Source organism: Marmota flaviventris, chromosome 12, assembly GCF_047511675.1.
Source record: "Marmota flaviventris isolate mMarFla1 chromosome 12, mMarFla1.hap1, whole genome shotgun sequence".
Lineage (NCBI taxonomy): Eukaryota > Metazoa > Chordata > Mammalia > Rodentia > Sciuridae > Marmota > Marmota flaviventris.
Genome location: NC_092509.1, coordinates 108,055,689 through 108,070,209, shown reverse-complemented (window position 1 = coordinate 108,070,209; position 14,521 = coordinate 108,055,689). Strand labels below are relative to the sequence as shown.

General features: G+C 49.2%; 1 protein-coding gene and 1 pseudogene across 2 annotated transcripts in view; one reads left to right on the top strand and one right to left on the bottom strand.

The window, feature by feature from the left end:
* Nucleotides 1-1,121: 1,121 nt before the first annotated feature.
* Nucleotides 1,122-12,654, bottom strand: LOC114081312 (dnaJ homolog subfamily C member 12 pseudogene; annotated as a pseudogene).
* The window catches only part of Uck2 (uridine-cytidine kinase 2), a 58,273-nt gene continuing 56,299 nt past the window's right edge, over nucleotides 12,548-14,521 (top strand). The window contains exon 1 of one of the 2 annotated variants that reach the window (XM_071600363.1): nucleotides 12,548-12,751. In XM_071600363.1, the coding sequence (XP_071456464.1) occupies nucleotides 12,653-12,751 (99 nt within the window). In that variant the 5' untranslated portion in view covers nucleotides 12,548-12,652. The remainder of the gene's footprint in view (nucleotides 12,752-14,521) is intronic. The other variant, XM_027922872.2, reaches the window with a different exon arrangement.

Genomic DNA, 14,521 nt, shown 5'->3' with positions numbered 1-14,521 from the left:
TCCAGAGTCCAGTGACTCAGGAGGCTGAAGCAGGGGAATGGAAAGTGCCAGGTCACCCTGGCAACTCAGTGAGACCCTGTTTCAGAAAATGTGAAAGGAGTGGGATGGAGTTGGTGCTTCACCTCTCAGCGTGTGCTGGCCAGAAAGTGCCTCCAAGTGCTTTCACCTCCAGGAGCACAACTGACCAAGAACCCATCTAATTGTGCTCTGAGATCAGCTGGGGCCTTTGCTTCCTGCCAGGGAAGCAGGTGCCTGGGTGCAAGAATACCAAGGCAGGCTCATTACTGGAAGATATGTGCTCTAATGATTGTCATGTCGACGGTTTTTTTTTTTTTTTTTTTTCCTGGTTCTGGGGATTAAACCCAGTGGCTCTCTAAGACTGAGCCACATCCCTGTCTCTCTCTCTCTCTCTCTCTCTCTCTCTCTCTCTCTCTCTCTCTCTTTTTGAACTGTCCCTTTGCTAATTGCTTTTATTTGTTTTCCATATTTTTACTGGTATAATTATGCATAATAGTGGGATTTGTTGTTACATATTTACACAATATAACAGTGTAATTTGGCTAATATCATTCCCTAGAATGTCCCCTTTCCCTCCCTTCCTCTCTTCTCCTGGTCCCTTCCTCTACTCTGCTAGTGTCCTTTCTATCAGATTATTTTAAAAATAGAGTTGAATGGTGAATGCATCTAGGAACTTTGTGGAAATTATTTATTTCACTCCATGGAGTTTAGACAAGTAATTTCACATTTCATGTTTTTTAAGTCAAGAGTCAGAAAACAGCCGGGCACAGTGACACATGCCAGTGATCCCATTGACTCAGGAGGCTGAGACAGGAGAATCGCAAGTTCAAAGGCAGCCTCAGCAAAAAGAGAGGCACTTTATATTTTATTTAGAGATCCTGTCTCTAAATAAAATACAAAAGAGGTCTGGGGATGTGGCTCAGTGGTTGAGTGCTCCTGAGTTAAATCCCTGGTACCACCCCCCAAAAAGAGAAAACATTTTTCCTCATCCAGACTAATAGAGATCATGGTATATCAACGAAATATTTAAATACTAACATTGATTTACAAATACAATTCTATAAATAGTATCAATAGGAGAACACATAATAATACAACCTACTTGGATCTAAGAGCCTTAATTTATTCAAATTTTGAAATAAATTAGTCTTCTAAAAATTTCTCACTTAATACATTTTGTATCTGGGGATATAACACAGTGGTAAAGAGTGGGTTCAGTCCCCTAGACCATGGGTTCAGTCACCAAAAAACACACAAACAACAACAATAACAAAACACATTGTGAAACTGGGTTCAAAGATGGAGGAATCAGTCAGTCCTAAGTGATTCATAAACATGACATTGTTAAAATGTGAATGAAGACTGCATGTTGGCAGTGCAGGCAACATCCTGCTCTCCCTCTTCTGTGGAGCAAGGGCATTTCACATTTCATAGTTTCTGAACTTCCTCAGGAGTTCCGAGGGAGCATCCCCCGACCAGCAGAAACGAAGGTGTCAAGAGTTTACATCTGAAAGACTTGGAGACTCTGGATTTTGTGGGGAGATGGACTTCTCCAGGGACTCGGTGCTTTTTGCTTTATTTTCTCTGTGGTTGAACCCAGTTCTTCTTTCTTTATTTCTCTTTGCTCATTCCATTCTTCATTTTTAGTCTTGCTGATATGAGTCTGCTCAGATTCTTCCAGCATCAGGTCTTTTTTACCTTTGACAGCCCAATGCATTGACATTTTCACTGAGTCAAAGTTTCCCACTGACGGAATGGCATCGATATCTGCTCCTTCGCCAATGGTCATAGCGGGCTAGACTCTCTTCATTGGTCAGAATCTCTTTTGCCTTCTGCAGTTTCTGGAAAGTCTCCACAGCTTTGGAGTTTTCAGGATGCTTGTCAGGGTGACATTCCAGAGCCCTGACCTTAAAATTCTGCCAGGATTTGTTCAACCGAAGAGAGTTCATCACATCCCAGTAATGTGTAGTGTCTTCACTGTCTTCCAGCTTAGACCACGGTAACCAGGTCCGGAACCAAGGCAGGCTTTTCCTGGCATGGAGTGGACGACCGGTTGAGGAGAGGGTCCTAGGGAGAAGTTGCAGCTCTCACCAAGGTCCAGACGAGGCGGTAGAGTTTGAGAGAGGTGAGGATCATGCAGAGGCTCAGGAAACGATGACAAGTGATGGGATGTCGGGTCCTCCTCAGGCTCTCCAGCTCGAGTGCATCCTTGTTTTGGCGGCTGTCTCTTTTTATTTAATTATTTTTAAATTAGGGACAGGGCCTCACTAAGGTGCCCAGGCTGACCTGGACCTTGCTATGTTCCTCCCTCAGCCTCCCCGTCTCTGGGATTACAGTGTGTGCCACTGGCACAGCATGGTGGCCAGCGCTTTGACTTGTTCAGACCTTCTCAGTCTGCACAGTCATCTAGGGTGCATCTACCCCATCTGTTTTTCTCTGACCCTCCCTCAGGTCAGGCTTGTGCTGCAGTCTGCTGGTTTCCCTAGCTCCCTTACTGTTTCCTCTTGCAGATTTTCCCCCTGATAAAATCGTGTGTGTTTAATTCCATCTTGGCATCAGCTTCTTAGAGGACCCAGACTAATACAAGGCAGCAGGAGTGTCCAAAAAACACAATAGTTGGCAAGGTGGAGCTGTGCTGCCTTGCCTCCTGCCTGGCAGATGAAGAGGATGCTGTCTCCGGTTGGAAGTGGGGCATGGCACAGGGTGGTAGGCTAATTGCTAAAGATTCCATTAATGCTGACCTGGGGACAGGTCACCGCTGGAGGAGATGCTGAGGAAGAGGCAGGTGTGAAATTTCAGGCCTTTCAGGAATATGGAGGAGAAATGTTTATAGAGAGTGAAGTTGGCTGGTTGCAGCTGAGCTGTAGTGATACTTTACAGAAGGTTACTGCAAGACTGAGGGCTGTTAACAATCGATTAGTGAGTGGCCAAGTATGAGATTTGGGGAATCTCGATGGGAGCTACAAAAAGTGTTTTTGAACAGTAGGCTGAAGATCTGGTTGCTGGTCTAGATCCACAGTCCCTTGTCCACAGTTGTCTGCACTGTCTAACCACAGGGACTTCGGTGAACAAGGGCGTGTTGGTGATGGAAACCTGGAGTCCTGAAATATGGTGGGGTGTCAGGATGGATGCCTTTGGCAACATCGTCCCTGGCTCTCCCTGGGGTTGCAGAGGTGGCCCATCTCTCCTAATAAGGGCTATAACTTCTGCTGTGCTGGCAGAGGTGCCCTTCTCCAAACTTGCCGTCTGTCCCACCTCCTCTCCTGGCTACCATCCTGATAAGACAGAAATAAATACTGAATACTTTGAGTTGCAAGATAGACTTAGCAAGAGTCAGAGAAGTGTGCTTGGGATTAGCATCTAAGGGTACTCAATAAAGTTGCCAGATTGGAAGACTGGCTAAGGAAGAAGTCACCAATCGAGAGCATCTTCTCAGGACAAAAGCTTTAATACCCTACCCAAAACTCCAGAGAATGGGGACAACTTGCTGCCAGGCTTTTGGAAGTCTGAAAAAAATAATGGCTAAGCAGGGCTTGGATGCACATGCCAGCAATGCCCAGCCTGAGGCAGGAGGGTCCCAAGGTCAAGGCCAGCCTTGACATCTTAAATGAGGCTGTCTCAAAATAAAAAGTAAAAGAGACTGGGGATATAGCTTAGTGGTCGAGCACCCCTGGGTTTTTGTCCCTGTACCAATAGAAGAAGGAGGACAAGGAGGAAACAGTATGGCTAGCTCTTGGAGGGGGTAACACCAACTTGCCCCTGATAAATGCCCCAGGAAGATATCTAATGTAAGGTCAGAAGGAGACACTCTGGAGAACCTTGTTCCTCCCAAAGCCTCCAGGAGTCAGCTTGCCAAGGTCACTGTGAATGAGTAGGTGACAGAGGTATCAGCAACCCTAAGAAATCTGGTGGGGATTCTCTTCCCCCAAAGCCAAGGGCAGGGAAGGAAGGGTGCGGGGTCATTGAAGTCTCTGGGAAGGTGGGGCCCCCAATAGCAGAGCAAATGATTGGAAGGATCTGGGTGTGTCTGCACACACCTTAATCCCAGCAACTTGGGAGGCTGAGGCAGAAGGATCATAAATTCAAGGCCAGTCTCAGCAATTTAGTGAGGCCCTAAGAAACTTAGTGAGGTCCTAAGCAACTTACTGAAATCTTGTCTTAAAATAAAAAATAAAAGCCAGGTGCAGTGGAGCATACCTGTAATCCCAGCGGCTCAGGAGGCTGAAGCAGGAGGATTGCAAGTTCAAAGCCAGCCTCAGCAACTTAGCAAGGCCCTAAGCAACTTAATGAGACCTTGTCTTGAAATGAAAAAAAGGGCTGGGATGTGACTCAGTGGTTGAGTGACCCTGGGTTCAATCTCAGTACCAAAGGGAAAAAAAAAAGAAAGAAAAAGATATAAATATTTCTCTAGACCTGGATATATACACACACTTAATTTTTTCCTGGTATCTTCTCATTTCTCCAGCTCTGAAGACTTGACCAATTGAAGATCCTACAACCTGGCTAGGGCGAGGCCTCCAGCGGCCTGATCAGCCCCTTCTGCTGTCGTGCAAGGACAGCTGCTGTGCCAGCCCCCGTGCCTGCAGTCCTAGGTCTCCAGTCCCATCTGTTAGGTGTGCAGCTCACGAACTTTCCTGGAGGCCTGTTGCTCTTGCTAGTTTCTCAAAGTGTGTCCTACTGAAAATATTTCCCAAACGTGAATTTCTACACTAGAAAACCCAGGCCTCCTTGTCACAAGAACAGCTGAGATTTCATTACAGAGCAGAACTGACTGGGGCGACCTGGCTGGTAAGGAGTGGTGGTGCTTCTCTGTGGTCCCAACTACTTGGAGGCTGAAGTGAGAAGACTGCTAGAGTCCAGGAGTTCAAGAGCAGCCTGGGCAAATAATGAGATGCCTGTCTCAAGAAAGCGAAGAGGCAAGCGAGGAAGGAGGGAACTGCAGCCTCCCAATGACTTCAGCAGCACACCATAAATGTGAGCAAAAGCCAGTCTCCTGATTCTGCTAGCCCCATTTGGCCTCCAACACCTGCAGTCACCTCTACCCATCATCCCAGTCTAACCTGCCACGCTTGGCCACTGGTCTCTGGACAAACCAGTGGACTAAAGGTAACCACACCCCGAGGGGGCGGGGTACCTTCAGCTGTGCCATCGCGCTTTCCTCTGTTGGCAGCCACCAGGCCGGGTCCAGGGCAAGGCGGAGGTGCCCAGGGCAGGGCATTGGAAGAGGCGCTCCTTTGCTAGGGTTGCTCTCACTCCTCGGTCTGAGAGCCGCCGCCCCCCTGCTCTTTGCATCTGAGGCATCTATCTCCCTTGTCTCATGCCAGTCCCAGGCTCGGGTCCCAGCTAGGATGCGTTCTTCTGGTGTGATAGAAAGAATACCAGCCCCAGGGAGGGAGGAAGCAGAAGTAGATAATTTGTAGGGTGACCCCGGACTACTTGGGGAAGGGAAAGAAGTCATACAGAAAAGTGAGACAGCAGTGATTTGGTCTGTGGACAGAGGAAGAGCCGAGGCCTGCAGGGGTCTGGGATAGGACCCACTAACAGGATGATGCCAGGGTATGGTGAGCTGGCCAGGGCGCTGGCAGCTGGCAGGGCAACTAACTCTTGGCTTTATCTCAGCCTGTTTTCACAGAGTCACATTAGAAAGCGCATCCTGGTTTGAGAAGGAGAAAGAAAAATCAGAAAATCTTTAAATTAAACTACAAATTCTGGGATTGGGGATGTAGCTCAGTGGTAGGGCACTTGCCTAACATAAGCGAACAAACCAAACCTATCCTCCCACACCTGTACTCCCAGCAGAAGAATCATAAGGTCAAGGTGACCCTGTCTCAAAATAAAAAAGGACTGGGAGGCATAGCTCAGTGGTGGAACACCCCTGGGTTCATCTCCAGTACACACCTCCAAACCCAAAGTCACCTATAAATCCTCTGTACTAAGTTTTGCTTGTTGCTATTTGTTTGTTTTTGTTTTTCAGTACTGGGATCAAACCCAGGGCCTCACCCGTGCTGGGTGGGGTAGTATCGCTACCTCTGAGCTATCTCCCAGCCCTTGTGTGTTTATTTGGTACTGGGATTGAACCCAGGGGCATTCTACCACTAAGCTGCAATTCTGTCCTTTTTTATTTTTTGAGACAGGATCTTGGTTAGTTGCTGAGGCTAGCTTCAAATTTGTGATCCTTCTGCCTCAATCTCTCAAGTCACTGGAATTATAGGTAACTTAGGGCTCTTGATATCCACCATCTTTTTTGAGGGAGAATGTGTATTGAATTTAGTAACTTGACTTTGCATAATGTTTTTTAGGTTACAAAGTTCTCTGATATTGCTTTTTAAAAAACATTTATTTTTTAGTTGTAGGTGGACACAATACCTTTTTATTTTACTTTACTTTATTTTTTTAAAGAGAGAGAGAATTTTTTAAAATTTATATTTTAGTTTTCGATGAACACAACATCTTTATTTTATTTTTATGTGGTGCTGAGGATCGAACCCAGTGCATGCCAGGCGAGCACGTTACCGCTTGAGCCACATCCCCAGCCCCACCTTTTATTTTATTTTTATGTGGTGTTGAGGATCAAACCCACTGCCTCACGCATGCTAGGTTAGAGTGCTACCCCTGAGCCACAACCCAGCCCCATCTGATATTGCTTTTTTAAGGCTCAAAAATTTCTCTGTGCTTTTGCCCATTTCTCTTCCCAATTCCTAAATATCTCTTTCCCTTCCTAGTCTGCTGGTTGACAACCATTTTTAAAGCAGTTTTATCGAGATATAAATGATAGGCCATACAATTCATGAATTTAAGTTGTGCAATTCAGTGGTTTTTACTATATTCAAAATTGCATGACCTTCGCAATAATCACTTTTTGAATATTTCCTTCACCCCTAAAAGAAATTCTGAGCTGGGTGTGGTGGCATATGCCTGTAATCCCAGTCACTTAGGAGGCTGAGGCAGGAGGATTGCAGGTTTGAAGCCAGCCTTAGCAATTTAGCAAGGCTGTAAGCGACCTAGTGAGACCCTTTCTCAAAATAAAAAATCAGAAAGGTCTTGGGATGTGACTCAGAGCGGTACTAAAAAATAAAATACAAAAATTCTGGATCCATTAATAGTCACTTCCTATCTGCCCCTAGCCTCTACCCCTGACTGTGGGCAGCCACTGATGGCTTCTGTGTCTGTAGATCTGCCTGTTCTGGGCTTTCTGTTTTTTGCCCTGGCTGGAACCTGGTACATCTAGGCAAAGGCTCCACAGTATAGCTATATCCCTAGCCTTTTTATTGACTTTTTTTTTTTTCCCTTTGGTGGTGCTGAGGATTGAACCCAGGGCCTTGTGCATGAAAGGCAAGCACTCTATCAACTGAGCTATATCCCCAGCCCCTTTATTAACGGTTTTGAGACAGATTCTTGCTAATAAGTTGAACTTGGATCCTCCTGCTGAAACAGACTGAATCTGCCCCTCCTCCCCACTTCGAACAGACTCCTCCTGCTGAGAAACACTGAAGGGCTAAGGCCCCATGGCCAGGTGCCCAGGAAGTGAGCAGAGATAGCCCCTGCCCTGTCTTAACAGGACAACTGAATCTACCTATGTGTGACACTTGCTTCTGTGGGGCCAGTGGGGAGAAGCAAACTGAATTCTCCCAATTTGGTCAAACTGCATAAAGTTCATTTTTCCTTTTTCCAACTTGTTCTTATTTCTGACACAGGCAAGCCATCCAGGATCCAGGCAGGACCCCTGGGCCAGACTGCAGGTGACACTGCCTCAGCCTCTTGGGTAGCTGGGATTATAGGCATGTGCCATCATGCCCAGTTTCTGTTTTCTGTTTTTTCAGCACTGGGGACTGAATCCCGGGGTGCTTCACCACTGAACTACATCCCCACCCCACCCCTTTTTAAAATTTTATTATTATTTTTTTAGTTGGAGTTGGACACAATACTTTCTTTTATTTATTTATTTTTATGTGGTGCTGAGGATTGAACTCAGTCTCTCCCAGGTGCCAGATAAGTGCTCCACCACTGCTTTTCGTTAACAAGCACTTCATTTCCAAGAGCTTTTCGTTTTTTAATTTTGAGACACTGTCTAAATTGTCGAGGCTGGCTCTGAATTTGCGATCCTTCCTCAATCTCCCTAGTTGTTGGGATTATAGGTGAGTGCCACTGTGACCTGCTCTTTTTTTTTTTTTTTTTTTGCTTTTTAAGCTGATATATCAAAGCTTTGAAGTTGTATACTAGTGAGGTTTGTGCGAAGTTCCATGCATGTGTGTATTGCGTAATATTTAAATCAGGTGGGGCAGGGGCTGGGGCTAGCCTAGCATGTGCCAGGCCCTGGGTTCGATCCTCAACACCACATAAAAATAAACAAAATAAAGGTATTGTGTCCAACTACAGCCAAAAAATAAATATTTAAAAAAATATTTAAGTCAGGTTAAACATTCTCTCAAACATTTATTGTGGTTGAACATTATCTTTTTAAAAACATGCAGATGTGGTGTGTGTGTGTGTGTGTGTGTGTGTGTGTGTGTGTGACAGGAGATGGGGCTGGTCTTTACCTCCTGGACTAAAGGAATCCTCATGTTAGTACCTGGGACTACAGCAAGCACCACCTTGCCCTACAGGACATTTCCTTTCAATTTTTATTAGAAAATGCCTTTTAGGTCGTCTTACTTTGACCCCTCAGTGGGACTTGTGTGATAATGGAGAGGCACCTGCTGCTGACAGGCTGCATGGAGGGACAGTCACATTTCCCCAAACTTCCTACCAGCCAGGCATCATTTAACAGTTGAAGAGAAGCTTTATGGAAATTAACTTATCAAGGGCTACAAAGTAGTAACAAAGCAAGGACCTGAATCTTGGCACTGCGACTGCAGCTGTCCTTCTTTGCACCCCTTCAGTGGTTCTCAAACTTCGATGGGCCCGACTGGAACGCTCTGCCCCACCCCCAGGTGTCCTGACTCACCACTTCCGGGGTGGAGCCCAAGCATGTGCGGTTTCCAGCGCAGCCGCGGTTTCTGCCTCTCTGACCCTGCGCTACGATTGTGCTGCCTAACAGCATCTGAGAACCTGATTGATGTAGGTCGCAGAGCTGGGTGTTCAAGTAGCTCTGGTATCATATGGTCATCTTTTTAAGGAGAGTACTGATGGCCTGTCAAAGCAACTGCTGATTGATGGAAGGCAGAAAGAAGCTAGAGGGGCAGTACCGGGAAGTGAGCGATGAAGTCTGCGAAGAGAAGCCAATAGGGAACTGGTCAGCTCGTTGGAGCCAGGGCTGTGAGGGAGGAGGGGTACACCAAGTCAGCCCGCAGTGCCTGGTTTACTGTCCTTGGCTGCAGCTGAGTTGCACTCTCATGCCGACTCAGCTCCAGTGTTACTAGGCCTGACTGGATCAGGACAAAATCAGCATATAAAGAAAAGTCACAGGTACCGAAAGGATGTAGTTCTCTGAATGTGTTGCAGCTCTGGATTTTATTAAAACTATCCTTTTCTTGGTGGGAGGGGAAGGAGCACAGCATGAAGCCACTTCAGAACCTGCAGTGTGATTGCTACAGGAGGCTCCATGTGACTGGAGCATCTCCAGCAATAGGGTTTGGTGACCAGGCTCCCGGGAGAAGATGACACAGCACGGGAATAGTGTGGGCAGCTTGCCTTGCTTTGTAGAGAGCAGAGATGCAGAAGTCCTTGTTGAGGTCACTGTGATGAGAGTGCTCTTAACAATTTAAACTGACAGTAACTTCTCTATATGCGGGCAAGCCACCCTAGGGATGGGGCAGAGAAGGGAAAGAAGGGAAAGGGAGCATACTGCACTGACTGTCCTCTGCTGAGTAGATCTTACCTTCATGTAGAAAGCTTCTGATCGTTTTTAGATCACTTTTGTGGTATTAACTCATGTTATTATAGGTTCGGAGAAGCACAGTGAGTTAGCTCAGTTACCAGTAAGCTCCACTAGGTAAGAGGCACACTAGAACTCGTTGTAGACAGTTACTGTGGAATGCCAAAAAAGCACCGAAGTGAGAGCATCCCAGAGCATGCCCTTGCACCTGCTGGGCTTCTGGCAGGGCTTCACCCCAGGCTGCCACAGATGTGGTGGATGCATGGCACCACGTGGTGGGAGTGTGCTGAGATTGAGAGCAGGTGTAGGTGGAAGAGCAACACCTGTGTGAGAGAGCATAGGAAGGCTGAATCCTCTCCCCACAGCCCCATAACTGGCCCACCCTGTAGGAGCTGCGTCTATCCCTTTTGAAGGTAGACCCCCATGACCTAAGCACTTCCTTCCTAAGATCCCAAGATCTTGGGACACTCACACTGGCAATTAAATTTCAAGGTGAGCTTTGGTGGGGATGAACCACATCCAAACCTTAGCAGTCAGAAAAACAAAATATTCGGAAATGAGAGTTTGTAACCACACGATTGCAGTCAAGGGACCGCCACCTTTGCTTTCAAAATGATGGGAGGATGTTTGCTTCTTGGTGCATTCTTCCCTCCTATGTATTTGTTGATTCATTCATTCATTCACCAGTCTCACCCTGACTGCTTCTCACTTGGCCTTAGCATGTGGAAATGAGATATGGTGTCTCTTGACTCATTCAGCAAATATTTATTGAGACCCTATTAGATGGCAGAAACTGTTCTAGGTATTGGGGACATGGTGGCAACAACAAAAGACAGGGAATGTTTAAGCCAGTTGGAGTAAGCCAAACGAAACAAAGGGAAGGAAATACTACAGTACTATCTCAATGCATGGAAGGTGGGCAGATCAGCAGTTACGTGACACAGCAGGTCTAGTACCATGCTATTTAGAGATTCCGTGGCAGGGAATTTCAGTGTTTATGACAAAATCTCTCAAGTATGTTTGAAAATTGTATGATGAAATATTATGGGAAAAAAGCTACAGAAATGACAGGGAAGGCAGTTCATGGAGGACATGGCACCCTCCTGTCCTCTTCTTCCTCCACTCTGCACCCCAGTGTCCCCATGCTGACCTTTAGCCCTGAGTTCTAAAATTAAAAATTCTAATGGCCTCATGTTGGGTTATAAAGTGTTCTGCAAAAGTCCTTGAAGACTGTTAAGTCTCTTTTCTGCAGAAGAGGCAGACTTCATGGCCAGTCAGATCTAATCCACTCCATAGCTATTTGGTAAGATGACCTCCAGTAAATCTCTCTCAAGTGTCTGTCTCACCCAGCAGCCCATCTCCCCATCCAGTCTGAACTGCTTCTGTGTTTGGTACTGATGGTTACATAAAGTATCTCAAAAGTGAAAAGAATTCCATGTTCTTGGCTACTATTAATCTTGTTTAATAATTATTTTTCAAAATAATTTTCAATTTAAGCCTATTTACTATATTTTGAAAGAGAACAAATTGCCAGGCATGGCGATGCACACCTGTAATCCCAAAGACTCTTAAGGCTGAGGCGGGAGGATTACAAGTTTGAGGCCAGCCTGAGCAATTTAGCAAGCGCTTGTCTCAAAATTAAAAATAAAAAGGACTGGGGAGGTAGCACGGTTGTAAAGCCCTGGGTTCAATATCCAGTATCAAAACAAAACAAAACACCCACTAGTGACTTAGTCCTACATTCAGAGAGGCAGAGCCTGGAGGTTCCTCATGAAGCCCTATGGTTCCCAGGTGTGCGCAGGTGTGTTTGTACTAGTACTTCTAGTAACTCAAAACTTCCCTCCCCAGCCCCTCAGGAGCCTTTTTTCTTCAAGCGTAGTATAGGGCCTGGACTGTGCCAGGCCCACTTTCTAAGAACTTCACATATGATTATTCATTTAAAACCTCACAAACATCCCAGAATGGGATCCACATTATGTCCACTGGACGCATGAGAACGCTGAGGCACAGCAGGAGAATGACTGGCCCTGGACCTGGGTGTGAACCCAGAAAGCTGGTTCCTGAGGCCGGGGCTGCTCTTAGTCACTAGCTGGGCCGGCCGTCATCTTCAAGTTCAGTGGGCTTAAGTACCCAAGGCGGCACTGCCCTTTTAAAAGTGTCCTCACGAACCTAACTAGGGAACCTCACTACTGGGGGCTGAGGTCCCAGGAAGGGTGCTCTCCAGACAAGCCTCTCAAATCAGGCCGCTCTGGGAGTGCGGGAGGACAGGAGATGTCTAGAGCTGCGGCTGGCACACTATTTCGGGCAAATGGGAGAGGGGAATCCAGTTTTCTTTAAACAAAATATCTTAGCGGATGATGGGCAAATGGCATTAACTGTTTCAACGTCATCTTCCCGACTGGTTCTGATGTTGCGTCTCAGTCCCGGGCATTCCCTCCCTTACTTGATCTGCCTTTAGGTCCCTCCTCGCTTTTTACCCTTTTAAAGAGGTGGCCGGCACCTACACGGCACCCGGCACAGCCCTCCTTTCCCGCGGGTCCACGGGAGGGCGCCGGGGACCCGGCTCTGTGCCCCGGAGCGCTGGGCTCACACCTCGGCCTCGGGCGGCGGGCGGGGCGCGCGCTGGGCCTCCGCCTCGCAGCCTTGGCCCGGGCGAATCGCAGCGCGCCGCCCGCCCGATTGGAGCAGCGGCATCACGCTGACCCGGGCCCGGGATGTAGACGCCGCCGCCGCCGCCGCTGCGGGCAGAGGGAGGCGCGCGGCAGCTCCTGGAAGCAGCCCACCGCGCTCCAGGCGAGTGGCGGCTCCTCGGCTGGAGCCATGGCCGGGGACAGTGAGCAGACCCTGCAGAGCCACCAGCAGCCCAGCGGCGGCGAGCCCTTCCTGATCGGAGTCAGCGGCGGCACGGCCAGCGGCAAGGTACCGCGCGCGGGCCGCACACACGTCCGCCTCCGTGGCCACCTCGTGGCCCGCCCTGCGCTCCCGGCCGCGCTGGGCTCCGCGGCCCCGCACAGGCTCGGCCCTCCGGGAGCAAGGGCACCCGGCCAGCACCGCGGGCTGGCGCCAGGCGCACGCCCTCCTCCCGCGGCAGTGCCTCGTGGCCGGGGTCTACCGGGGGAGGGGAAAGGGAGCGGAGGCTTATTGTTTGGCTGGTCCGTGTTGCGGGCAGGGCTCCCAGAAGCGACCCCGGCTCCCAGAAGCGACCCCGCCAGCCCAACGCGTCCGGGCGGAGTGAGTGGGGCTCGGGCCCCAGGGCTGCGAGGCGGCGCGGCCGCGCGCGGTGTCCGCGTGGGGCGCCCACCGGTACAGCAGGGCTCCCGGTGCAGCCGAGCCCCGGAGGAGTGCGGGAGCGGCCCTGCAGCCGCGACTGGGGGCGAAAGAGGGCGGAAGCGGTCGGCTTCCGAGGGAAAGTTCTCCTGGCTCCCAGCTCGCGCGGGCGTGCGCGTCCTGGAATCGGGGAAAGGGGTCACTGGTCTGCCTCCCTGGAGCCTGCTGTCTTTGTTTTGTAGCTAGGCGAGGAGAGGCGTCCCAGCCTTACACCGGACGTTCCTGCGGGTGGAGAGGGTGGAGCTCTCCAGTGGTCTTTCTTTGCTCTCTTACTGTCTTTGCGGGGTGGCTTCTGGCTTCCCGCCGGGCAGCAGCCTGCCACGTATCGAGCCCGGGCTGGGCGAGGGCAGCCTGCGCGGGCGAGGCGGGCAGCAGGAAGGCGGCTGGCGCCGTGAGCGCGCGCCACGAGGCCCGCTCCGGGCGGCCCCTCCTCCATTTTGGCTGGCGTTTGGCTCCGGGTCTGGACTGGGGCGCAGGGGCAGCGGCGCGGGCGCTGGGAACTTCCTACGGGGGGAGTTCGTCGCGTCCCTAGCGCCCAGGGCTAGGAATTGGCCGGGTGCGGGTCTCCGAAGTTTGTGCTGCCTGCCTTCTGCTCGAATGCTCCTTTGATTTGTAAGTGTTCACGTGTGTTTGTACTAGTACTTCTAGTAACTCAAAGCAAAGCCCGATGCCAGTCTCTACTGGAAGCTTTACCTGTTGTTCACCGGGACGCCTGTTTCTGCCCCGCGCGGCCCTTATTGTTTGTGACTGTTCCCAGTGCTTCTTGTGATGCCTGGGATATCTTTGGGGTCTTCATATTAACCTGAAGTCCTGGGGAGAAGAGGTTGAACTTGTAGATGAGTGGAGCCCTGACAGTGACCTTGGTGAGTCTCTAGAAACGCAGCACCACAGGTGAAATCTGAGGCCCTAAAAGGTGGAACAGCTCCATCCTCACCCTTGAGTCACTGCCGCCTGCTCCAGTTGGCAGTCTGTGAGGAGTGGGAGCCTGCGAGCTATCACAGGAGTGGCTGACTGCCCCTGAGCGCTCCAGGAGGAGAGTGAAGGACTCCACAAGGACCCCATTTCCCTGCTGTTCTCAAAGCATCTGGTGTATTTGGGCCATGATAGTTGGTCATCTTTTTAAGATTTTATGCTTTTCTTGTTATTAAAAAAAATCCAAGTGTGAATTGGATTTGTCCCATATTGTAGTTTGCTGTAATTGTATTTTGGTTTTATTATTCCTTTTGGACAGACAGTGTTGGCAAGCTGCATCTCCTTTGGAAGTCTCAAAGGTGAGCCTGGTGGTGCAGTAGGAGTGGGAAACAGGCAGCTTATATACTCTGTGAACTGATTAAAGGAATTTGGAAGAAAAGCACATCATCA